At 40.7% G+C, this 26036-nt stretch overlaps 1 protein-coding gene across 3 annotated transcripts in view; it reads right to left on the reverse strand.

Annotated features, from left to right (window-relative positions):
• LOC119122963 (contactin-4-like) overlaps positions 1-26036 on the reverse strand; it is a 51118-nt gene that overhangs the window by 16816 nt on the left and 8266 nt on the right. For all 3 annotated transcript variants that reach the window (XM_037251691.1, XM_037251689.1, XM_037251690.1), the window contains exons 3-11: positions 24871-25003; positions 24052-24227; positions 20767-20862; positions 15946-16149; positions 14364-14466; positions 13036-13220; positions 10711-10850; positions 6692-6821; positions 5510-5660 (exon numbers count right to left, since the gene is read on the reverse strand). In XM_037251691.1, coding sequence (XP_037107586.1) covers positions 5510-5660; positions 6692-6821; positions 10711-10850; positions 13036-13220; positions 14364-14466; positions 15946-16149; positions 20767-20862; positions 24052-24227; positions 24871-25003 — 1318 coding nt within the window. The remainder of the gene's footprint in view (positions 1-5509; positions 5661-6691; positions 6822-10710; positions 10851-13035; positions 13221-14363; positions 14467-15945; positions 16150-20766; positions 20863-24051; positions 24228-24870; positions 25004-26036) is intronic.

The raw sequence follows: 26036 nt of genomic DNA on the forward strand, positions 1-26036 counted from the left end.
ATTGTACAAAATTTCTTGGCAGATGAATAATTAAAAGGGTTCTACTCCATCGCCAGATTTAATTAGACATTATTCTCTAAGTGGCTGCCAACTGTCACAAATTCTTGCCTTGATAGTTTTGTGGATTACTGCAACACTTGTGAATACATTTCTAGATTTGCATATTTACCCGGTTCTGTTATAAAATTGGTTCTTTAGTTTGTTACCACTATCGTAAACCGCTTTATTTAAAGCCATCTAGAGGAGTTGAAAATACAACTGATTCACGAAGCAAATTCGAAGCTTCATTTTCTCAGCACGACTGGAAAGTCTCAATGTAAACATTTAATGTTGGTGTACTCACACTGGTGCTCACACTGCAACATGATGTTGAATAAAATAGTAATGAAAACACGAGAATACAGACAATTGCAAAAATGCAACCATGGGTTTACACAATGGGGGCAATGGCCCTTGTGTTTTCTGGGACTATTGAGGAACTCTCATACACAATTTATGAAATAAATCATTTCATCTGCTACATAGACGTGTGTGCTTGCGGGCACAAATGAACAGCAGCGTCTGCACCTGCCAGCTTCTCTAATCCTCGGTTTGCTCCCGTTCTGACTCGGGGGACCTTCGGAGCCATATGGCTACAGCCAAGGTGGAGAATTGTTGGCAAAGGTAAAATAAAAAAGCAAGAGTCAGCGGTCCACAACAGCCGTTGGCGGTTGTAAAGCTTTTCTCCAAGCAAAGTAATGAATAAGTCCTTCTGGACACATCTGCTTTCAGTGTTTGGGCTGAACATTGCAAAGCTCCACTGAGAAAGAGGCAGGACTCCACTTCACGACCAGATGTTCTATTAGACTCCAGATGATGCAATTAGAGGTTTGATGAGAACAAAAAAGTGGTTAGCAAGACTTTAAGCATAATAAAAAATGTTAATAGCATGCGGCTGTGAAGTGGGGGGACAATTTGTACTGCCTCGGAGTTGACAAGGAGCAAGGGGCTGTCCATTCAACTCCGCATTTTATTCATCGGGTATGAATACATCTAAAATTTGCATGTCATCACATTTCTAATCAAAGTATCGAAAATTTGGTTTGGAGCGAGCAGTGGCTTATTTGCATGGAACAGAACTGCGCCCCCCCATGAAGAACGATTTCAGTGGATGTTAGGTATGCTGTATTTCATTATCCGTTGCATATTTTGAACAAATAATTACAAAGACTTTTAACAACAACACCTGGGAAATGTTTAAATAGTGTAAAAGAATGCATGTTATCGCCTTTAAATCTTCTTCAAATCAGACTTCTTCCAAAGACTTTTAACGACGACACTTGGGAAATGTCTAAATTGTGTAAAAGAATGCACATTATCTCCTTTAAATCTTCTTCAAATCAGACCAAACTAACAAGGAAAGAGTTTCTAATATGCCGTGAGTAAATGAATGCAAAGTTTGCTGCTCTCCCGGCGCTGATATTTTTTTCTGGAGCGCCCCGAGCAGAACAGGTGGGCTCATAAATGCTGATCACTCTACAAGACATTTCCTCTTTTACGTGACCATCATGACTATTTACGCTGCCGGGGAAGGGTGGTGGATAACGTACGAGAGGGATGGAGAACCTTTAGGTCACGGCTACGGATAAAATCTGCCCGATCCGGCAATAGAAAAGGTTTCTCTCTCCAAAGACTCATCCAAGCCATCAAAATTCAGGCCACACAGATAGGTATGCTCTTGTATCCTCTCACCTCACCACTTCAAATTGGCCATGCATTTGAAGACATTAATTTATATAAATTATACATAACACAAGATGTTGCTTGGTTACATCACGCACAGTGATTGCGTCATCTCTGACCCCAGAGCTCTCAAAGACGAAAAACTCAAAAAACAAACTGTGATCTTGACATAACTGTGAAAGTGACTAGGCAAAAATCCAACATTTAAAAAGTCGACCCGCACCACACCCAAGCATTTAATACCTTCCTCCAGACGCAAACATCTTCTACTTTGACTGGTCCCGTGCAAATATTTGCATGACTGCTGCTGCTGACAGCGCTAATCAGGGAAGGTGTGACTGCAGCACAGCCTGTCGCACCTCATGAAAGGAAGCTGATGGAGTGCTTTAGGTGTGAGGCACTAGAACCAACACAACACTCGTGTGACATATTGAAATGGCGTGTTACTTTTGGTGTTTTTTTTGCTGCTCTTTTTGGCTGACATGGCCCAATTACTAACCACACCCCACTTTGCACTCTCAGCTGCTTTATTCCAGCTGATGTCATCTAAACTGTGTCTCTGTAGGTTTGTCTGGGGTAGATAAGACGTCCCCCTTGCTCCACTGCAGCAATAAAGGGGAGGTTGCTGCTGTGAAGATTGATTACCCAACTGGTGACACCCGTTCCCTCTCTGCCAGAGCCACTATGGAGCGTTAACGCAATTAAGGCAATTAATCTTCGGCAATAGGGGTTCACTGCCACCTCGTATGGGTTGGCCTCTTTCTACGCAGGTGCAAACCCAAAATATCTGCTCCCATACTCGCGCACAGACAAAATCTCTGTGTGTGCAAATCCAATAAGAATGAGCACTTGTAATAAATGGATATCATTTGAAGTCATTTGTGATTTGGTTTGATTATTATGGGTAGCCATTTCCATAAGAGGTGCTAAACATCAGAATTGAATGGCTTGCAGTAAAACAGAATGCCTTTTTTTTTTTTTTTTTGCAGTGATTCACAACCAGCATGCTGTGTGATTTTAGAAATGATGGTGCGGAAATGATTTAGTTTTATTTCATTGCTCCGAAAATGACTGTATATTGATAACAAATATTGCTTTTTATTTCATGGATCTATGCCAGAGACGTGTCGTGACAGGCGGAAAAATGTCAATGCTTTTCCATTAGATAGCAGAAGGTACATCATTGAAATGAGCATCCACTATTTGTGACATTTCTTTTCCTGTTTTGGTCAAACACAAATTGGAAACCACTGCTTTAGAGGAGAGAAACCAAACCACTGTATTCAAAGAAACCCGCAGCTTGGTATCTATGTTAATACCTGAATTGAAATAGTCACGATGCAGCGGCGTTGAAACGTGCAATCAAGCTGTCACAGGTGAGTGAAGGGCATCAGAAATGAAACCACTGTGCAAATACCCCAACCTTTTGTTTGACAAGTAACAACACTGCTTTGTATGTATGCAAAAGCTGGCATGACCCACAACTGGGCGCTGTCAGCAACTGGGTGACCCCCGTGTGCAACTAGGCCACGGAGCACAAAACATGTCACACCTTCCTTAATGAACATTAGAAAACCATATGATTGCCCGACGTCATTTGCAAAACTTGGATTGGTATGAGGATCTTGAGAAATTTGATCTCACAGGCTGACCATCCCCATGAAGGTGAAAAGAACTTAATTAGCACTTTGTAGGGGGTTAGCAGATGGCGTTAGCCCATGAACCACAAATTTGGTCTCACGCTGCTTTTTCACTCAGCAGCTTTGCAAATGATCTCTCACATCCAAGGACTGCATTACAGTCATCACAGGTATTATTTTCGTTATGTAATATCATTATGTTAAGAAATGTAGAGATGTAGTTATTCATAGCTTTAAAGCACTTTTACCTGATCACCATTATGCCCAACCTTCAATAACCCTTTCAATATCAGCCATTACAAAAAGCTTATTTGAGCATTCTGACTGATCTTTCCAGGTTTTATGACTACATAAACACAGAAGGACGCTCTTTCATCACACTAACAAAAATGTGTTTTTACTATAGTCTCTTTTTTTTTTTTAGTAATTTAGTAATCAGCAGTCGAACGTGGATTGGTATCACTCAAATAACCAATTTCTGGCTCCCAAAAAACAAAGCGTTTTGTAAAAAGATATTTTATCCACAACATTGACTTTTATGCTAATAATTTGACGTGACAAACACTTTCATCAGGTATTATTTCTGTCAAATTGATTTCTTGTTGATGTGTAACAGAGCCACACAGACATCCCGTGAAGCCCAGATGGCGGCTGATTGAAATTCGCTACGAATATTGGGAGTGGCTGCTGGAGAAGCTTCAGGCCATTTGCTGTGTCTGCTCTCCCTTTCTGCAGGTCCACGAGGATCACGTATGCTGATGCGTGTTTTCAGTGTTTTGCACATATGCTATACGACGGTGTCAAAAAATAAAGAAAAAGAATTCCCTCCAATAGAACTAATGACATCTTCTTATCATTATCCTTAGGGAAATTTTAGTCACGTATAAGCCTTAGTCATCTTAATTCCTAAATTCCCATACAATTTCAACCTTTGCGTGTAAATCCAGATGAAGCATGGATAAAGTGAAAAATAGGTTAAATGCCTATTTATCTAAATTATGTTTGGAATGTTATGCAAATGTTTTTGTCTTGTGCTATTGGCTGACGAGGGTTCACTCTGCCCCACGCTGAGCTGGGATAGGCTCCAGCACATCATCAGAATAAGTAGTATAGAAAATTGATGGATGGATCCAAGTGTACAGACACTTTCCAAGTGATTCCATTGGGGGACTCGTGGTTGAGCGATTGTCTCGCTATTTGGGTAATAGCTACTTGTGAGTCTGCGTGATCTGTGTGCCAATGAGTTGTTGACTTTTCTTCACCATCATCATCATTGTGTGAGTGGCGCGAATGCCTTGAAGGTGGAAATGTGCCACATAAATCCGCCCCATTTACCACCTTGCTTTTCAGCACTAAAAACCAAAAAGACTGACGGCACCCTGGAGTGTAATTTCAGGCTGCATTTTTGTAACAGACGTGATGCCAAACACAAACAACTGGTATGATGCTGTTGCGGTTTTTCTTTTTAGCCACTTTTCATTCTATGACTGCCACCAATTACAACTGACAGCATTTTAGCCACAATCCATCTGTCATCGAGTCACGTAATTGTGTAAAAGCAAACAAATACACATCGTCACGTTAATATGTTGTTGACGTGCGCTGCTTGGGTAGCATGGTGTTGCTGTCTGATAAAAAAGCGCATTTCCAACTGAAGACAAGAGATGAGATGACCTGTGGCAAAGAAGAAAGGCGTTCTCTGTCCTTTTGCTTTAATGAATCACGTGCCGGCACTCTTGGATAATGAATGTAATATTTTGGGCAGATGGTTGATAATAAAAGGTAGACTTTCATGGAACCGAGTATAATTGATGTGAGCGGGTCAAAATCTTGTGGCTAAATTGGCCGTTAAATTACAATTGTGTTGATTTTAAAGCAAATATGCAAATGCAATGCTTCGAGGCACATTTTGAAGCTTTAGGGAAGCTTGTCCTTGGACTGGAGTACAAACAATTGCTTTGCTTAGACAGCCATTATTGCAAATACACTTTATGTCTTTGTTGTGGACCCATTATAATAAAAAAAAGAAAAAAAAGAAAAGCCACATCACTGTTTCATGGCACCAATTTTCATTGCCGTAGTCAACGTTCTGCTCTTTGCAAAAAGTAGGCCGGTATTGTTTTGTGGGTAAAAACTAATGCGGTTACCTTTGACTTATTTCCAGCGGTTGACTGGCCTTCCTCCAAGAGATCACACCCCACGGAGACATCTTGGGTCTGCACTCAATGAGCACATCTCCTCCAACCTTGACAAACGTCTGGCTCCTCACTTGGTTATGAGAGAAATCTGGAGCAACAGCTGCAACAGGATGGACAGGTTTTGTATCAAATACACAAAATTAAATGTCTGGCTTCTCGACAATTCATCACATAAGGACATTTTTTTTAGCTCAATTTCAATTAGACAGATTGCACTTTGGTTTGATGGCATCTGTCTTTCTTTTTTTGTGGTCACTGAGCTTGACTGTGGTCTAGATTTGTCTTTTATTTCTATCTGTGACACATGACAGATGTTCTGTTTTTTCCCAAATCTATTTTCAGGCTAGATACAGCCTGTTACAGTGACTTGGCCACCAGACTGCAGTGAAATAACAGATATAAATTATTCCTGCCAAGGTTCACTTCTTTCTTAAAGCTAAAAGTACACAGTGGTGAGAGAAAAAAACTGTGAAATATTTTGGTGCAAAACAAAGGAGGTGCAAATGTTCCAACTTTTGAGTGAGCGAGAAGCAATAAACCGAGCTTGCACAAGCCTGCGCACGGCGTACTGCACAGCAAAAGTCAATAAATAGACGATAAAAAAACCTTGAGGCTATATTATTCTCTTTTTATATGTTCATGTTTTTGCACATTTTTTATGGCTCATTCTGGAGTATCACTACTTGGTTTCGCCCCCCATATGTACAATTCATCACCATGGCAACCCATTCAGACAAGTCAGCACAGCCCACTGATGTGGGGAAGCATCAAATTATTTCTGATCACTTGCAAATGATGTGTGGAAAGTAGGGCTTCAACATCTGATACCCAAAAAAGCCGATTTTCCCTCAATCTGAACAAACCCGTTGCGAGATTGTCAACAAATAAAAGCGAGTGCAAGGCCAAAGGAACGAGTCACAAGCCTCGCAGGTCAGATGAGCTGCGCTTGTAAACAGAGACACTAAAGCATGCACTGTAAATCACTGTCAGAAAGATGCCGTATCCCTTTTGGTGGCCAATAACTGAGGGGGCAAAGGTCATCTGGTAAAATTGACCCAATAAAGAGCTTGGTGCAAACCGCAATGAATGCAGGCACACACGTCACACATGCTCACAATGACGTGATCTTACCTATGATTCGCAGTTCGGCATTGGAGTAGACGTCGCCATACTTATTCCCGGCGACACACTGGTACATTCCTGTGTCCGACAGGGTCAAGCGACTGATTAACAATGCCCCGTTGCTCACCTGTATGCGTTCCTATGGACATAGACACATGCCATTAATAGGCCAAGTTCCCACAGCTCATCTACATAAAAACAGCCACGGGGCCGGTGAATTATGCTCTGAAAATAACAGACGTGGCTATAAATCTCAGATTTCATCACTAATGGAGGGGAAGGCTTGGGTGGATGGAGGCAGGCTAGCAGAAAATGACCCTAATCAATCTGCATGTTTATGAGAGTGAAATAAAGCCATGGCCTATTTATATCGGTGAGTGCACCGCAGGGCCCGTTTCCCCTTCAGCAGGAGGGGCATAAGTATAGCGGAATATTTTAGGGTGTACTGCATTGGGACATTTTGCGAGTGCGAATGGTTGTTCGTCTCTGGGTGCCCTGCGATTGGCTGGCAACCGGTTCAGGGTGTCCCCCGCCTACTGCCCGATGACTGCTGGGAGCAGACCCCCGTGGGGACAAGCAGTACAGAAAATGGATGGAAGGATGGATGGATGGATGGATGGATGGATGGATGGATGGATGGATGGATGGATGGATGGATGGATATATACAATATGTATGTGTGCGTGTGTATGTATGTATGACTAGGCAGAAAGAAATAAAACCTTTGTAGTAGCAATATATGAATCCCTCAACTTCTTTATCGTCACCTTTACAATGCTGACGGTAAACGGTACAAAGGTTTTGATTTATTCATTCATTTAATACATTTCCAAGCTCATTTTCAGGACTGCCTACAGCTGCCCTTCGGTTTTGATATTCAATTAGGGCTCACACAGAACGTAAGCTCTCTATTGGAGGGGTGTCTGAATAGTTTTAACTCCACTCAAAGAAAACAAGATACAGTCAGAATACAAAACAAGGTTGACTGACTCACTGAAGGTCCAAAGACTAATAAAGTATTGAAAAAAGCTGCATTTTTTCATTTTCAAAGAAGCTGTGTGGAGGCGTGTCAAATTGGTTGCTATTCATTAAACATGAGACAAAGTCAAATCAGTATTCCGGTGATAGTGAAAGAAAATAAATGGGAAGGTTATTTACAAAGAGCAAACAGTGAATTTATTTTCAACTTATATTTCATTTATAATACCCTGTAAAATGATTGTAACAGTCATGTCAATTCTTTTATTTGTTTTATTTCAGTTTGACTATATGGTGCAGTTTGCAGGGGAGTAGCAAGCTTGGTTTGACTGCGAGTGATCTTGCACAAACTCTGACCCTTCCTCTCACTGTGCCTGTGCAAAGTAGATAACAGTGCACACAAATCACAGCGTGAAGGTTGTTGGTGCATGCTGGAATGTGCCAGCATCTATTTTTTTGTTCTTGAAAAACCCAACTCTGAAATACTGAGGCAAGGCGGAGGATGCTTTAGGAATATTATTTGCGTACATATTCTAAATGTAGAGATAAAAACAAATGACTCAGACAGGATGTGACTGACATTGATATTGATGTGACTGACATTGATATTGATGTAACTGATATGCAACATTTCTGTCCATCCGAATCATAAACATTTTAGCAACGAGTTTACATTCAGACAGACAGCAAAATGTGTCCTAAACAGCAAACAGAGCTTCCCTGTTATATGTGGTTGACCTTTCGCCGTTCCATTCATTGCACGGCGGCGGTTAACGGTGGCATTTCAAATAAGGTAAATCCATTCAGCCGTGCAGTCTGAATATCCTCATTTAGTGGCTATTTTGAGTGGGTACTCAAAGGAGTACTGTACTTTTTTTATGTTGATATTTTTTCTCTGGGGCACTGAAAAATTCCTTTGTTGTAATACATTTGAAAATACACTGGACTTTAACGCGCATTTCGTAACTCTAAGAACTACCTTTCGAATGTACTGGGCGCTGTCAAATCGAACATTACTGCATTTTGAAGAGCACAGCAATGTTTAAAGATGTTTGTAAGTGCATGAAATGCTTTTATAGTGTGCTTGTGGATTACAGTTTTTGAATCTCTTTGCAGCCCAAACATAAAATTGGGGAATTATAATGTTATCACAAATTAGGGCTGGATCCGCATATATACATTGCTGAGCCAAAAGGAAACGGTTTCGATTTAACGGCTGGGCTACGTTCCCAGCCTCACTTATGGTGAGGCGGGTGATAACAACAAGCTTGCAGATACAAGTGGATAGAATGAGTTTCCGCCGCTGATTGTCTGAGCTTTCCCTTAGAGATACAGCAAGAAGCTCAGTCATCCGAGATGGACTCAAATTAGAGCCGCTGTTGGTCGGCATGGAGAGGAGCTAGATGAGGCGTAAGGCTAGTCTATCTCCACGACGCCTCATTGGTGAGTTGTTCCACAAGGCAGGATGCCCCAGAGAACAGTCAGAAGGCTAAATGTATACAACTTGTTTGGATTGGGATTCGACTAGCAAAAGCTGGCCAATGAATGGATAGGACTATTATGACAATTATAATATTTTCACTTTGCTCCAAAATTTAATAAAAATGTCACAGACATTGTTTACAGATGCTGTTGATGATTCAGCATGATTGCTAGCTGTTTTGTTAGACAGGCTTGGCTATGCACGTGTTGCCACACTGGGTTCATTCCAACAACATGTAGCACTGATCAATATCCTCTGGTGTGTTTGTGTCGCTAGCTTTGCATAATGAAGCAGCTGTTTATTCATCAGGTCTGTGCTGCACTACAAAATGTTATCTCTTCATTTTTTAATGTCAAAAAATGTAGGTGCATATTACAGGAATTGGCATTACTGATAGATCTTAACAATAAAAATGCATTTGTGCAAAGGCAACCATCATTGAGTGTAAAAGAATGATTTTGTCAATGTTTCTCTTATGTCACTTTATTTTCAAGAGTATCTTAAAATGTAATGCTAATTGTCGTTTCTTTCCGGTTGAGCAAGAGAAAATGCAGCAATTCACTTGAGCGCTATGCTACTTTAGATAAGTGGATAACGCAATGCTTTTGCAAAGGCAGTGTCGTGATGAATAAAAATATGTGCAGTACATATTTCCTGGAAATTAGCACGTAAAACCTTGAATGAGCAACACATGCTCTGTAAGCACGAACTTCCCTGTCCAAATGTAGCCAAAGTATTTAATCAACTTCCTATCCATTTCTTTGACCTTTCGTCCAACATGTTTAAAACAGCTGTTAAACGACACATATTCACAAATCACACATGCACTATGAACTATAGTAGGATTACCTGAGTTATGTTGCTTGTTACCTTGGCTACTGTTATTATTTTGCCTTGATGTTGCTATTATTTGTTTACTAAGGATTTATTAACATTATTTGTTTATTAATTATTACCATCCCTTTGTAATTACATTGATTTCAATCCTACTTAAAATGGTAGGCTAATTGAGTGATTATATATTTTTTATAAAACTTTCTTTAATTTTAACTTGAAATCTGAGGGAGACACCTGATAAGCCCGTCAGGGTTTCTAGTCTTCCTTGCGCATGTCTTTATTTTCTTTAAATTTTTTCTTCATATGACATTTGTGTTGTTTTGTGTGTGCTAAATAAATTAAAAAAACAAACAAATGACCTATTTCCATTGTGCCACAGCCAAGTATTGTGTGTTGACGGGGTGGCACCAAGGACAGTATTTTGGCGTACTTAAAAATAGACATAACTGAGCGCTCATGCCCATTTTTTTGTGCTGCACTTCCTTCCTAAAATTAGTAAAGTCCGTTGTTCTTTGCAAATACTGAAAGAAGATCTTGTTTACTTCTTGTCTAAACCAACAGCAGAACTTTTTGTTGGCTGCTACATCAGCTCTTCTAAATATGGGCATACTGTGTGAGAAGGTCTTTACCCAACAACCCTGCTCGAGACCTCAGCGTCAAAGCTCCGGTTTTAAATCGAACCAAATGAGCATCCACAATTCTACCACGATGCAAATCTCGCAAGGCTCACCTCTGCAGGCTCCAGGTTCTCGCCATTTTTCATCCACCTGTAGGAGGGTTTCGGCTTCCCTGTGGCTTTACATTCCCATGCCAAGGAGTCGTCAATGAGCTTCTGGACATCTTGAGGCTTCTCTATGATATGAGGTGGAGCTGGAAATGTTTCCGAAAAGAGTGACCTATTAGTCACGATAGATTGTCACGTAAAGCGCTACATGAGAATGATGAGTTCGAACAGCATAACCTCGAGTTTGCTTGATTCATCCAAATAAGTCATAAACATTTCAACAGAATTTTCTCTTGCAGGTAACTCAAGGCCTGTTAACGATTAGGGGAAGCGTGCAGTCGTGGAAAGATAAAGCAAGTGCAACAACGCTCTCCATACATATTGGATGGTGCGGAGGTCAAGCTACTATCGCACGGGGCTGGTGGCAAGGAAAGAGTAATGGCAGACTGCACTTTTCCATTTCACAAAACTCAACTAATGCCACTCTCAAGGACTGACCTTTTGGAGGTTTTTTTCCATAGCAGTAAAAACCTTGTTCTAATTGCCTTCTGCTTTTCAGTATTTGGCTTTAAAGCATGCAGGGCATGAGGAAAAAGTCAATGACTTGTAGTCACTCTATACACACACGCGCACGCACGCGCACACACACACACACGCACGCACGCACGCACGCACGCACGCGCACACACACACACACACACACACACACACACACACACACACACACACAGACACACACACAGACACACACACAGACACACACACAGACACACACACACACACACACACACACACACACACACACACACACACACACACACACACACACACACACACACACACACAACAGCACATCGTGAATCTGTGATAAAGCATGCATGTATGTGGAGGATTTAGTGATAGAGAAAAAAAGATGAAAAGAAATGGAGCTGCTGCCCAGCAAGAGACTTTGTAATATTTATAGTGAAGTACTTCCTTAGTCCACATAAAGATAAGATATATATTATATCCACATTCCTGTATGAATACTCAATTCATATTTTCTCTTTTTTATAGGACCCATGCAGGTCATTTGGTGTTATTTTGTGTTGATATTATATTTTAAGAATGTCGATGTAGAGAGGTCACACTCCTCTCCTCATCCGACATCAGAGAGGAAAACACATTCATTGAGATGTGGTGATTAAACAGCATATGTGTAATCAATTCATAAAAGAGAACTAAATTTATGTCAGAATATTTGGCAATGATGAATTTTGTGTCCTGAAAGCACTACTATATCTTAATTGTGATGTATTATTATTGCTATTATTGTTGTCTATTTGGACGCACAAAACGTCTCGAAAGAAGTAATGAAAGTTCAATTCAGAAAAACCTTTTAAAAATGGTTTTGGCCAAACGATGGCCACCTTTTTTATGTGACATGAATGATTGCAAATGTTTTAATCATGGCCCACTGCATAGCACCACCTTCATTTATTTCCCTCTCAGAGACAGACTTTTGCAGCCTGCTTGGATGAACAAGATATACCTTATCGATCCCCCCATTGGTTTACACTGCTGACAAATGTCTCAAAAGCTTAATTCAAAGCAGGCTCAAAATAAGATTACTGATTTTTATCACCTGACTGCAGACAGCGTGAGAGAGAGTGAGAGAGGAACAGAGGGAGACAAAAGACATCAAAATGAAAAAGGACCTGGCAGCTTACTATGACCGGCCACTATGGATCATGGTGTGCTCCTGGCTCGTTAAAGGGGAAAAGACCGAGAGCTTTCAGAAAAGGTTGTAAACAATGGCAAATTGCTTAATACCCCAAATTGAGGTGGGTGGGGGGAGGCACTAGAAAGATAGCAAGTCAAGCTAATCTTCACCCCACCACTGAGCTCAATAGATGACGAGGGTTCAACTACTGGACTAACCACAGCAACGAGTGGATCCGCTGACCCCCTTCCTGTCATTCCAGATGCTTTGGGCAAGATTATGTCCCCGACATATGTGCCAGTGGTCTATGTACACTGTATTTCATAGCTTTTATCTCCATTGAAGTTGGAATAATGTCAATCATGATGCCATCTGGCCCAGCCCAATACAAAGATCATCATCAAGGTCGTAGGCGAGGGCTCAGCTTCATCCACATACTAACTCCTTTTTAATCTGGATCAAAATATTAGAGGCATCATGACCGGCAGTTTTTAATCATTTTGATGTGCCGTTAAAACACACCTCTCTTCTTGTGTAAGCCACGTGAGACACGACTGTTGCTGCCACTCAGAAGTGATGCATGCAGGTCTGCTACGACTACTCGAAGTACGTGCTGGGAGATAACCCACCGTAGAAAGAAAGCTTTCCTTTCACTGTGTTCATTCCCCTGGAATTCTCAGCTACACACTCATACGTGCCAGCATCTTCCTGTTGGAAGTATGGGATTTCCAGAATGGCACTCGTTTTCCTCATGTCCACTTTCCTGGGGAAAGGAACGCCATCCACTTTTCTCCAGTTTATGGACGGAACTGGGCTGGTGGGAAGAGACAGATGGATTTTACTCAGTATATGAAATCATGTTCAGCAACTATTCATTTATAAACTGCAGTTTATAGAAACATCAGGAAGATATATCACTCATGAATTTCCTAAAAGAGCTTTGGACGTTGACGTCATGCATCCCACAATGGACGACATGCAAGTCACACCCGTAACCTACATTTAGCCTTTGTACGTATAAACCTTTGCAAACAAGCACTCACCTATGAAGTGAGATGGAAACTCAAAGACAAAATTGTGGCGCTCTGTGAATTGCCGATCAGACCGTACACATTCACCCTAACTGCTGTCGCCATGTTTGAAAAAAAATTCTCCTGGCGCTTGATCGATCGGTAAAAGCCAATATCATGCTCAGCTTGTCTGTGTCTTTTCCATCAAAGTGAGATGTGAATTCACCTGGACGAAATGTTCACGGATAAATGCTAGTTTTATGGCTAGTTATTGGAGGGCTTTATTGCCAATGTTACCACACGACGTCTGGAGCGCTATAGTCAAACTCATGCGATGTTTCTGAATTAATAGTCAAAGACATACACAACTTTTGGAATATAGAATACAGAATAGAACATTTCACCACTAATTAGAGTATCTTAAAAGACAATCAAATCCAAAGAGGGAATACATATGTATGCAAACGTATGTATTATTGTATTATGTCATTTTTTAGCCTATGTATATACTTTCCTAATTTCTTTAGTTGTCAGTAATTAAAAAAAAAAAAAAACTTAAGTGCAGCATGAAACATTTTACACAGCACATTTTAGGATTTTCGACAGCATTTTTGGGCTTTTTGCTAAGTTGCTCCCACTAACATTCTATTCATACAAAAGGTTTAAAGGATTAGAAGGTTTTTTATTCCCTGCTGAAATTAAAACTGCAGGAATTACCTCTGACCTCAGGGAGTTAAAGTCAGGAGTTTTAACTTTAAGCACATTATCTCGCACTGCAGTGTGGGATCCATGATACTCTAAAAAGCATTCACAAGTGAAAAATGAAACTCCTACTTCTTTTTCAGGTCCATGAGAATTTCAGTTAAGATGTGAAACATGCAAAAAACAAACAAGCAAAAAACATTTTCCTTTTATGTTCAGGTGATAATGTGCAAGTGTTGTCTTACTTTCCCAGTGCAAAGCATTCAAGCTTCACAGTTGATCCTTTGGCAACATGAACCACCTCAGGAAATTGGACTTCAATCTTTGGCTCATATTCACCCATCACACCTGCAGAGAAATATTACAAACATGATTTGTGTTGTTTTTTTTTTTTTTAATTGTGACTTGAATTGCACATTTTCTGTTTGCAAATAATCTTGAAAGATTGATCCAAATAAAATACACAAGTGCATAATCTCTAGTGGCAAGCTTTGATCGCTTTTTGGGGGCTTCTGAGAATGTTCATATGCAGCCTCTGTTTTCGACAAAATGGAAAGTTCTTCAGCTTCCAACTGTGATCAGAGCAACTGAGAGCCGCTTTGCTCACAGCGCTGACACAAAAACCGCTTCCATTGAACGTAATGAGAAAAACCAGACCAAAATACAACTCCACGGCGGAGATGTAGCACATCTTTGACAATTCATGGACAATTTGAGCTTTTGCATACAGATGAGCTTCTTCTGTTGTACTTGTAACCGTTGTGAACCAGACAATGTTCCAATCAAACCCCGTGGGAGCTGTCAATGTGTCTACAAAGCATCTCATTTACCGTCCGTGAAGCGGCTCTGCTGGATTAAAAATATTCCTATTGTGCCGCTGAATCTTTTTGGGATGAGCAGAGGATTGAGGATGTGGCTTTCAAGTGAGACATACCCATCAATCAAAACTGAGGTGTGTAATTATTGTAATTGCTTGTTTTGGGTTGTTTCCTCCACTTTCATTTTTAAAATGATCAAATTGGAGACAACAGGGGGCCTCTGTGTAGGTGTTTACGTACCCCCTTCCAAACACTGATCAATACGTATTCTGCATCCCACCTGCTGCAACACAAACGGGGCGTTGAGCACTGTTAAAATCCCAAATACTAAGCTGATAATGTGCCAACCAGCCCACAGGCCAAAGAGAAAAACTATCGTCACGTGCGGGAGGCCCTCCAAACTTGTGATTACTCCAGCTGGTCCTTTGTGAAAAGCAGAAGGGAAAAAAGTGAGAACACCAAAAAGAACGGACACCTCATACCCAAAAAAACAATCTGGTGTCTGCGGTCAAGTGCAGAGAGGAATGCACAGATGGATATGTATATTGTGTATTCCATTAGTAGTTACCGTTTGTATGTCACTTTTACCCAAGATTCAAACTGTCTGCCTCATTACCGAACCAAATAATAAATAAATAATGAAATAATAATGGTATTTCATCCAAGTGTGAAGCAATAGGCTTCCCTTATAATGCTATAATTCAAAGTCCCGGTGTACAAATAGCCACAGAAATGGAAGAAACAAGGCAATTTTGTGTTTGTGTCGATTTTGTTGAGAGGTATGTGCTTTCAGGATGGCTCCCTGAGTGACTATGAAAGCTAATTTGGATCCCTATCACAGATGTCTCACAGTGGAATGTGACCACAGCACAATCATCCATGTTCAAGTAGACAGGGAGAAGTGGGTGGGTAATTTTCACATAGCAAAACCATCCACCCATCCACCCATCCCTCCATCCCTCCATCCATCCGGCATTTGCGTCATGAGTGAGGAGCAAGCAGATCTTACCGTCATTACGCAGCACGAGTGGCGTGAGTGGGCCCTGGACTCGAGTCTTCGTGACAGGGTGAGCAATGACACAAGTGTAGTTGCCCACATCAGAGGGCTCAACTTTAGCTATGTAGAGGTTGCCGGTTTCTTGCGAGATGAAGCGACGGGTATCCTGCTTCACAAACGTCGGGTACTCATTGAAAATCCAGGAGAATTCCAGATCTGTAAATATAAAGAAAGATTTTGGATGACTCAGTGGCGATAACAGAATACATAGAATATTATTAATGAAATTGAAAAAGTTACATTTCGCATTCGACAGCTCATGCATACACATAAAGAACACATGAAATTGAGTGTTGGGGGGCTCTGTTCTTTTTTTCATGTGCTTCCCCTTGGGAATGTCATCAAGGGTGAAGACATCTGCTTCCACAATTGTGCAGATGACACACAGCTTAGTGAAAACTTCCTTAACTGAAAAAAAGCCATTTAACACCCTTTGCGTTTGTTTCGAGGTTCTTTTTTTGTACCTGTTACTAGGATACGTTTTCCTGCAAAACTTTGTGAAATGCAGATGTCACCTGTTCTATACTAACGGCTGTCTCCCCAGCAATCACATCCTTTTTCTCTCTAGCGCAGAGAAATGCCATTGAATATGAAAGCACCCCAAGTGGATGTGACATTAATGAAGACTCTGCACCATTTGGGTGTCTTCTCTGGCATCCAGGTTGTGGCAGGGTGACAAGCCAAACACCCTCATTTTATCCATTGAAAACAACATTCGCTATATTTATGCTTGACAAGCTAACTTTTACTTTCAGAAAACTTTCTTCTTTTTTTAATTGTAGGTTGTTTTTTTAAGGGGGAGGGGGGGGCACAGAACTAAATATGTCATATTTTTGAGGAGCAGTCTCACATTTTTGTTTTTTCTTTGGCGTTATATACAAAATTAAGCATTTGCAGTTCCTAATACTTCTTTATATTAATTTGAGTTTTTTGTGTGTGTAATGCAATCAGCATATTTATTTCTGGATTTGATATGTACAAGAGGCCACAGGAACAGCTGGCTTGCTGGCAACTGGTGGGGGCATGATTAAGTATGAATGAGGGCTTCACTTTTTTCCTTCTCTTTTTTGATTCTACAGTTACAAGATGAGATGTGAAGAGAAGGTTATCTTTTATTTTCCTGAAGCTGAATCAGGTGGATGTGTGGGTGAATATACTCACAAACACATTTTCTACACAAGATATAATGCCCTTGACGTAATTAAAAGTGCATTTGAAAAAAATATTGGGTTGTCATGTTGTTTATCTCAAATCATCAAACATTAATAATGACATGCAACCTGCTCCTTTATTTCTTTGGTTTGTGTTGCAATGTCCTATTTACTACCCTGCAGAGCTTAATAGCACCTTTCTACTTTTTAACGGCATAGCAATTATACAAACAGATAGGCACCCTTTTCCTTGTTCATCTCCCATATGATTGGCCATTCATCACAGCATGACGCAAAACATCAAGCAGCAAAGGGGGTACAACTATTGTACAGCTGGGAATGTAAGCGGCCGATCCTCATCATTTGGGATTATGATTTGACTGCAATGCATGAGCAGAAGAACATCAAGTGATGATGAAGCAGACGTCCATTGGGATGTGTTACACTACGGTGGCAACTGCCCTTGCTCCCAAATGATTACAGGGCACACAACATGCGCGTCAGTCTACCAAAAAAACAAGATATTGCAAACATTAACTCGCTTCAGTGGAATTTTTAGAGCTGTAAACAGGACTTTTTTTTTATTTAAGCAAACAAACACGATGGGAAACAGAACTGCAATCACAGTTCATATACATGTTCTAAGTCAAATTGGAAAAGGGTTTAAAATGATTTAACTCTGTCTCATTTTTTTTATTATATCATCCCAAAACTGGCATTTGACTAGCAGCGCATAGACATTTTATATCCACTGCATGTTCAAATGCATTTAAAACTGTCATTGAAGCTCATTGATGCCTCCCAGAATGATGACTCTGGTCGTCAGAGAGCTTTGATGGCTCTTTCAATCTTAAACTAAGCACATTTTACACAAGTGCCTAAAAAAAAGAGCACCTGTCTCAAGGATCAACTTCAAAAGAGAAGCCTTTCTGAATATTCAGAGCGTCAAGATGGGCAATCAAATCTTCCCCTTGCTCATTGTACCTCCCACTCATTTTTCAAACTGCATAGACTGAAAGAAAAATGGATGGAATTTAATGTCTTGTGTTTTTAGAGACTCGGGGAGGTCCAAGTATCTTGGTAATATTCATAAAGCACCCACCGAAATGAGTGATTTCAGTCTTGAGTGCTCCTCCGAGGTCTGGGTATTAGAAAATAGAGATCAGAAGCATTATGTCCTCAAATAAGGTCAAAACACAATCCTTGTGAATTAAACATGTTCAATATCCTAATCAGCAACTTTGAATGGCCTTGCTTGAGCAATCAAAGCCTGAACATGATGGAAATGAAGTGCAACTCAAGTTAGTTTTATGATTTCTAGAGTGACATAACATTAATCAAAATAGCTAAACCATTTCTTAAACAAATGTAAAAACGTCAAACTAAATGATGAAAAAGAAGCCAAGACGCTCCACTTATGTAGTCTGCAGAAGGACTTAAAAGCTTCTTTGTGTAACCAAACACAAAATTGTCATATCTTTTCTGGTCTCCTAGACGTCTCCGGTCGATTGTCTCTTTTTCAAAGGCTGGACTGGATGTACATGCACTGGTTCTTTTTTATTTTTTTATTTAAATCAAGCCTCGGGTAGCAGCAAAAATATTCACAACAAAAGCAAAGTGATTTCAGTCTTGAGTGCTCCTCAAAGGTCTCTGAGCATTCTAAAATAGAGGTCAGAGGCATAACGTCCTCAATGTAAGTCAAAGCAAAGTCACATTTTGCAGCCCATTAATGCCCTCAAAAAAGCCGGAGTCAGAAATACTCTCACTTTGCTGCCACTGATCCACTGTGGCAGCCAGAGGGGAAATCGGACCGCTACTGTACCAACCATACACCACGTCGTTAAATAGAACCCAACCAAATCCTTGCCAAGCATTTAGAAATATAACTGCATTTGCAAAATTGAAGCCCAACAAGTTGGATACAGGTGTCATAGCCAAAATGAAACATATTCCCCCCCCAGTTTCTTTTTTTGTACAAGTAGAGAAGAACCTATAAGGAAGCGCTTCATATTTTCCCACTCGCTGTGCCTGTCACACCCCACACGTGCGCACGTGCAGACAATACAAGTGATAAAACAGCACCAATGTGCAGTGTAAACTCAAAATAGGCTTAAAAGGAGATTTAGGAGGACTGTCACTCACACGTCTCCTTGGGGAAATGTGTGCGCGCCCCACTCAGACTCCTCTGTGACCTTTTCATACATGATTAGGAACTCTAATCAAGAAGAGTGTCACTCCCTGGAATATGAGCATATCCCATTTCATGGTGCTGTCACGTTGCCGGCTGCCTGTCACCATGGCCTGTGCTGTATGATGTCAAAATTGAACATGCTTGGGAGAAAAGCCGCCAAAAGTGTGGAGGGGATGGAGTGACAGTGATGTGATGTTTTTACATTCAGACAGGCATGGGACTACGACTAAAAGGGATTGTGACAGATTACAAAAATGTGTCATTTCATAATCAGACTAAATAATCCTCGGAAAAAAAAATGAGGGACACAAATGTAAATGAAATAATATAGTAGTTTACAGTAACTTTTAAGAATATATTGCGTACTTTATATTTTTAATCTTGTGTTATGGAAATAAACACCCTCAAATATGATATCGTAGTCCTCGGTCGGAAAAGGGCGGAGTGCCCTCCCCGGGTCTGAGTGGAGGAGTTCAACTATCTGAGGGTCTCGTTTATGAGTGAGGGGAGGATAGAGCAGGAGCTGTGTCAGTGCAGTGTCCGCAGCGATGCGGCTCTTAATTTACCGCTCGATCTACGTTCCTACCCTCACCTACGGTGACTAACTGTGGGTCGTGACTGAAAGAACAAGATCGCTGCGGCCACAACGACTTTCCTCCACGGGGTGTCTGGGCTCTCCCTTAGAGATAAGGTGAGAGGCGAAGTCAACCGGAATGGGCTCAGAGTTAAGCCGCTGTTCCTCTGCAACGAGGAGCCTGAGGAAGCGGCTCGGGCATCACATTGGGATGCCTCCTTGGAGCCCTCCCTGGTGAAGTGTTCTGAGCAAGTCCCTCCACCGGGGAGGACACGACGAGACGATTTCTTCCGGTTAGCTTGGGAGAGCCTTGGGATCTCCCATAGGAGCTGGAAGAAGTGGCTGAGGAAGAAGGAAATCTGAGATTTCCTCATAATAATCTTATCAGGTTTCATTTATACCACAGCAACCATGCAGGTAGAAATGACGCCATAAGCCAACAATAAGCAGATGTGACTCCCTCCAATGAGCACGAAAAATATTGTCAGTCCCGAGAAATTGGCCCCATCCCCTCCCGTCATTCTCCATCTCTTAGTTCTGTCCAAACACGTCTTGCTGCCTGGATGGGCACATGCTCCATCCAGAGGCCAAGACAGCTGTCTGCCATGCATAATGTGTCCTCTGAGACCTCCCACTGGCAGGTGGAAACCCACTTGAGCTCTGGGCCACTACGGGAAGGTCTGCAAACATATGGCGCTGAATAGGGATGTGCAGAGCGTTCCCCTCAATGTGCAATTCATTTACAGAATGGGATTCAAATATTAGGAATACTTTCAAATGTGCCCTCAGAATTGGAGAAAATAGATATACGCCGTTGCATTGTTTAAAGCTAACACACCTATTTAGATTAGTGTTACCTCCTGAATGTGGTGGCGGGCCGCATAGCAGAACCACTCCTTGACCTTCCCGGACTGAAACGGGATTTCTGCGGTGGGTTTTGAAGTTTTCTAAGTCTGAAAAAGACACAAAAACAATTAAACATTACATGACCCTTCACAAGTATTCACTATTATAACACGCCTGGATCTGCTACACAACTTTGAAGATTATTATTTATAAGGTAATGCTACTTTTTTTCTTCTTTTTAGGACTGGACCGGAATGGCGAATTAGTCTTCCTATTTCCATGCAAATCCTTTCCATGCAATAACTGCCACGGCAAATCTTCCAAATTACCGTATTACTTTGTGAGGCTTTTACAGGCTTTCATAGTATTATTCTCTTCTTGTTGCTTGTTTCGAGGAGGCTTACGCTCTTCGGCAGGAAAAATCTAATCTTTTGCTTCCTGTCCCTGATGAACTCTTTTGTTGTTTTCGCGTTGTGTTTTGGGTCCGTATCTTTTTGCATAATGAAGGTGTGTCCCATTTGCTTCTTTTTTCAGCTACAGTGAGCTCTCTTGCTTTCATGTTAGTGAAACCTCTAAAGAGTCTAAACATATTCTTTGCAGGAAAAACACGCATTTGAAACTGTTTACGCAATCAACACAACTAGCCAACAAAACACACTTGGCACGACCATATTTCAATAGTTCAGCTAAAATAAAAATTGGGTTTGGCCAAATGTGACAAACAAAGATGCTAACTTCAAACATGTATCAACAAAAATGTTTTCAGCAAATGTAAGATTGACCTCACTCTTTCAGTCCATTAGATGTTTGTGCTCACCGCCAAGGAAAAGTAAAGCTAAATCTCAATCAAACAAAGCTCAAAGCGCTGCACTTTTTTTTTTTTTTTTTGGTCTTACCGAGACAATCCGCTCAATACCAAGCAACAGCACAATTTTGGAGGATCCGAACCACTTACTTTCATCTGGAGGCCTGATAGAAGGTTAGATAAAAGCCTCCCGAAACAAAGTGGAAATGAACAAGCGACTTCTATTCAGAAAATTGTATTTTGGAGGGTTTTTGGCCAACATCAAAGTCTGGTGATTTGTGAAGTGTGTGGAACAAACAACCGATTTTCTCGACTCATTGAGACAGACGTAGTCTCACTTCTGTTGTTGCGTAAAGAAGTTCAACTCCCCCGTTCCTTTCCACTTAAACAATTGCCTCTCAACAGCCCCCCAAAAAATGAACAAAAATCCAAAAATGACATTTGATATGTGTGTGTATGTGTACATATATATTGGTAAAGGGAGAGATCTCACACTCTTGTTGCACTATGCCAATCAATCCGCATTAGTCTGTTGAGGCAAGTGTCTACGTCTGATAATAAATTACACGACAAGCATTGACGAGGATGACAGGCCTGCTTAATATTCCTCCAGCAAGAAGAAGTCAATAAGTTCCCACTGTATTTTCCAATTATCAGACAAGAATAAATGATGACATTAACGACAAGTGAATGATGGTCTGCTCAGATTAGATTCTAAGGTTTGGTCATTTGTTGACAATGTCACTCATAATTCTTCAGTTATATTTGGAACCCGGTGAAGAGTCAATGCGGATGTAGATGATCGTGTTGGTTGGTTTCCGTGACAGTTCCATCAATTGTCCTGCTCTGACCTTAGCAGCCTTCAGCTGTAGTCAGAGGCGTACATGTATGGGCCAGTGTCATCCGTCTTCTTTTTTTTATTCTTGCTTTGGTTTAATTAACATGATGGAAAGGAGTACATTTCAGACGATAATATAAAGGGCAACTGAGACTGCACGCCCGTGTCATGCCATCCTTGATAGAAATATAAGAGAACAAAAAAAAAGCATTCCTTAATGGAAATGATACAAGGTTCAAAATGGTTTTGTGAGGAGCAGTTGTAATCAATAATAATCTGAGTAGCAACTTTCTAATTTTGAAGAGCAATTCTCTGCCGGTTAATCACAGGGGGAAAAAAAACCCGGTGTGAACCCATTTTTCTTTATTAGACGTTGTGAGCTTTTGCTTAAAAATGAGCTTTCCCTCTAATTTGACTTTTTGATTTGACAGAAGACATACTTACTTCTCTAATAAACCGTGAGGTCGTTAATTCCGGCAGCTAAAAAATGGAGGCAATCATTTCCGGCTATAAATACACAAGCGATGATTTCCTTCATCGCTTGCAGCCATTTAGGAAGGTGAGCACATTATTGGCTGATTGGTTGGCTGCATTTGCTTTACATTTTTTTTCTTCACGTAATTTAATTATGTAAGATGTGCGGATATAAAATGAAGTTAAAACAGATTTCAATTTGAAACCTGACAAGATGTCTTGCCCTAACTGTTTAACATCTTTCCAAAATAATGACATTTACTAAAAGTATCTCTTTCTCTGTTAACTCAGTGTTGTATATATATTTAATTCATAGATAGTGTTTTTTCTTTATGACGTGATTTTGGACGGTCATATTAAATCCATCATAAGATCCTGATGAGTTCTTCTGAGCATAACTTGTGTATTCGGGAGAGCAAAGTACTTTTCCAAGCACATGCTCTGCCTTCTAAAAAAGTAATTTTGTTCCGGGAGTGAGGCATCCTCTTTAATTAGATATCAGAGCGCTCTTAATCTTGTTGTTGATGACTAATTCTTCTAAAAGATGTTAGGGTGTTAAGTCACGGGCTATTTTCACAGCACAATACAGTAAACGGTTTCGTTTAAACTAGTATGTTTGGGGAACAGCCAGATACTTTGATGTGTGCATAACGACTTAGTGTTAAAATCAACTTAAGCCACCATGGGGAAGAAATGATCATCAGCAGACTGTGTGAAATTGCTCTGCTCTTGCTTACCGGCGTACTGTTTTGCAAAACTTATTTTTCAGCAAAACAACAGCAACGGCGTCAGTCCACATGCGGCACAATGCCTCCAAGGTTATTCTTTGAAATTGGCCCGTTTCCAAATGGTTTGCCCTCTTCTTCTCGGTGTCACAAACTTTTGATGAATGATGCTACTCGCGAGGGTTGTGGCTGTCCACCTCCTGAGGCGACCATAAGTGATGGTCGCTCCCACTCAATACTCGCTGCCCTTGATTAGTCAATTGATCCGAGTTGCTGATTATGTAAAGCGGTGCACTAATAACTCATGCAAATAGAAAGTACACTTTGCGCGTAAACAACGCTTTGAGTGCAGATGTGTTTTGATCTGTTGGGTTAACCCCAGGAAACACAAAAGAGGAATCCTTAAAACTGTTTGAATGTTAATGAGCACCCATGATGAGAAATTAAGACTCACATGCAAAAGTTAGACTGGCCTCTCGGCTCACGATGGTCCCAAAAGCGTTGGAGGCGAGGCACTGATATGTTCCGGCATCCTGGTCTTTGTTCAGATGACTAATTCTGAGGTTGCCTCCTGATAAGCTGTAGTGAGATCCAGATTTGGGATGGATCTCCGTGCCATTAAGTTTCCATCTAAAACAGAAAATAAAATGAAAATCACATTTTAAGATTGTGTAGCAAATATTGCTTGTTTGTAGGTGTGTGTCCTTGCACAGGGTCACCGACGAGAATTTGGAAACCAGTGAAATAAATATCACAACCATTTCAATGTCATAAATTCAAAATGCTTTGTTGTTTTCAGGCATCGTTTGCACAAAGTCCGATTATTCAGTTTATTCATGAACATACGCATATCTTGCACGCTATTTTTTTTAAATGAGATCCCAGATCAATTGAAAGCAACCAAGGAATTGTTTATTTGGCTCCTGGAATGCCATCACAACATATTCTGACTAAGTCAACCAGTTTGAATGAAATCATCTCCTAAGTGTATTTACAGTGTTTTATTCAGGCAAGCAGGAAACAACAGCGGCTCCACTTGATAGCATGCTTTATGCAATCATCTAACAGAGCGTGTACACAGTGGCATAAATACAACACCATCTGGCTTATGAGGCTTTAAATGTTGGGCGGGCTGTTCGCTTGATGCATTAATTCCTATCAATCGAAAAAAAAAAGAAACATGACTTTTTTTTCCTGAAGTTCTGTTTGGAAATGCAAACTGAAAGGCACCATCTGATGTTCATAAAACATGATTTTTTTTTTCCCCACTCACCTATACACTGGAGGTGGGCTTGCCTGAGCTTCACAGCTGAACATCACCTCTCGGCTCTTCTCTGTCGATTCCACAGGGTACACGATGCTACCAGGCTGTTTGGTGAAGACCGGACATTGCAGGACGGTGCTCACTGGATGAACACAAAAGTCAAACTTCTGATTCTAAACACAGCTTTATATGGTGGTTACAAACAGGTTTATTGTCTTTCAACTTTTCTACTTTCATGACCATTCAAGTTTATTTATTGACAGTAAAATCGCCAGAAAACAACCCCGTGTCATTTGGGAGCTGACAAACCCGAAGCTTTTAGTTTTTATTGTCCCTTAAACAAACAGTGTATTACATTTCTCTGCCCCCGGCAAAGTGAATTTATATTTTTTATAGTGTGTGTTGTGGTGTGTACAACCTACAGTATGTCAGTGTTACATCAAATGAGATGGAATGTCTCAGAAGTCTGATTTGTTGTCACAAGAGTTGACATGCTTTGATATTGTAGAATGTATAAAGTGTAAAGTTCATCAGGCTGGGTTATTCTTATTTATTCTTTAAATACAGGGATGGTGTGCACTTCTTTCCGCAAAGGTAAAGTGATAATTTGATTTTTTATCCGAGGTGCGCCACCAATGTATTTAAAAATGGAATAATTTGATTTAGATTTCTTCGATGTACTCATCATTTTAATGGTAAAAAAAATGTTTTTCCATTGCAAGACTTTTTTTGTTACACCCCTAATAGCCATCCGTCCGGCCGGCCGGCCTTCTGTCCATCCATCCATCCATCCATTTTCTGAACTGCTAGTACGTATATGAATATAAAACACACGTACACAAGAGTCAGAATGGTATAACTCATGAAAATTCATCTAACATAACATACGTATATGTTTAACATCTCAAGTTTCCTCAAGGCGACCAAAGCTTTGTTCTAGTTGCCTGAACAGACGTTTCAGGAAACTTTCTTCTTATCACACAAGTGGGTCTTTCAGCATGCACTCGCCGGCTTGATTCTTGCAGTCGAAAGTAGGTCATAGTACCGCCCCCCCCACCCCCACACACACATACAGGTACCCCCAACCAGGATTCCCAGTGGACCACGCACTTGCGACAAGCTGATTCTTTTTTCCCTCACTGTAAAAACATTGCTCATTTGCATATTCCTTCGAG

The sequence above is a fragment of the Syngnathus acus genome, chromosome 5, assembly GCF_901709675.1.
Source record: "Syngnathus acus chromosome 5, fSynAcu1.2, whole genome shotgun sequence".
In the NCBI taxonomy this organism is placed as follows: Eukaryota; Metazoa; Chordata; class Actinopteri; order Syngnathiformes; family Syngnathidae; genus Syngnathus; species Syngnathus acus.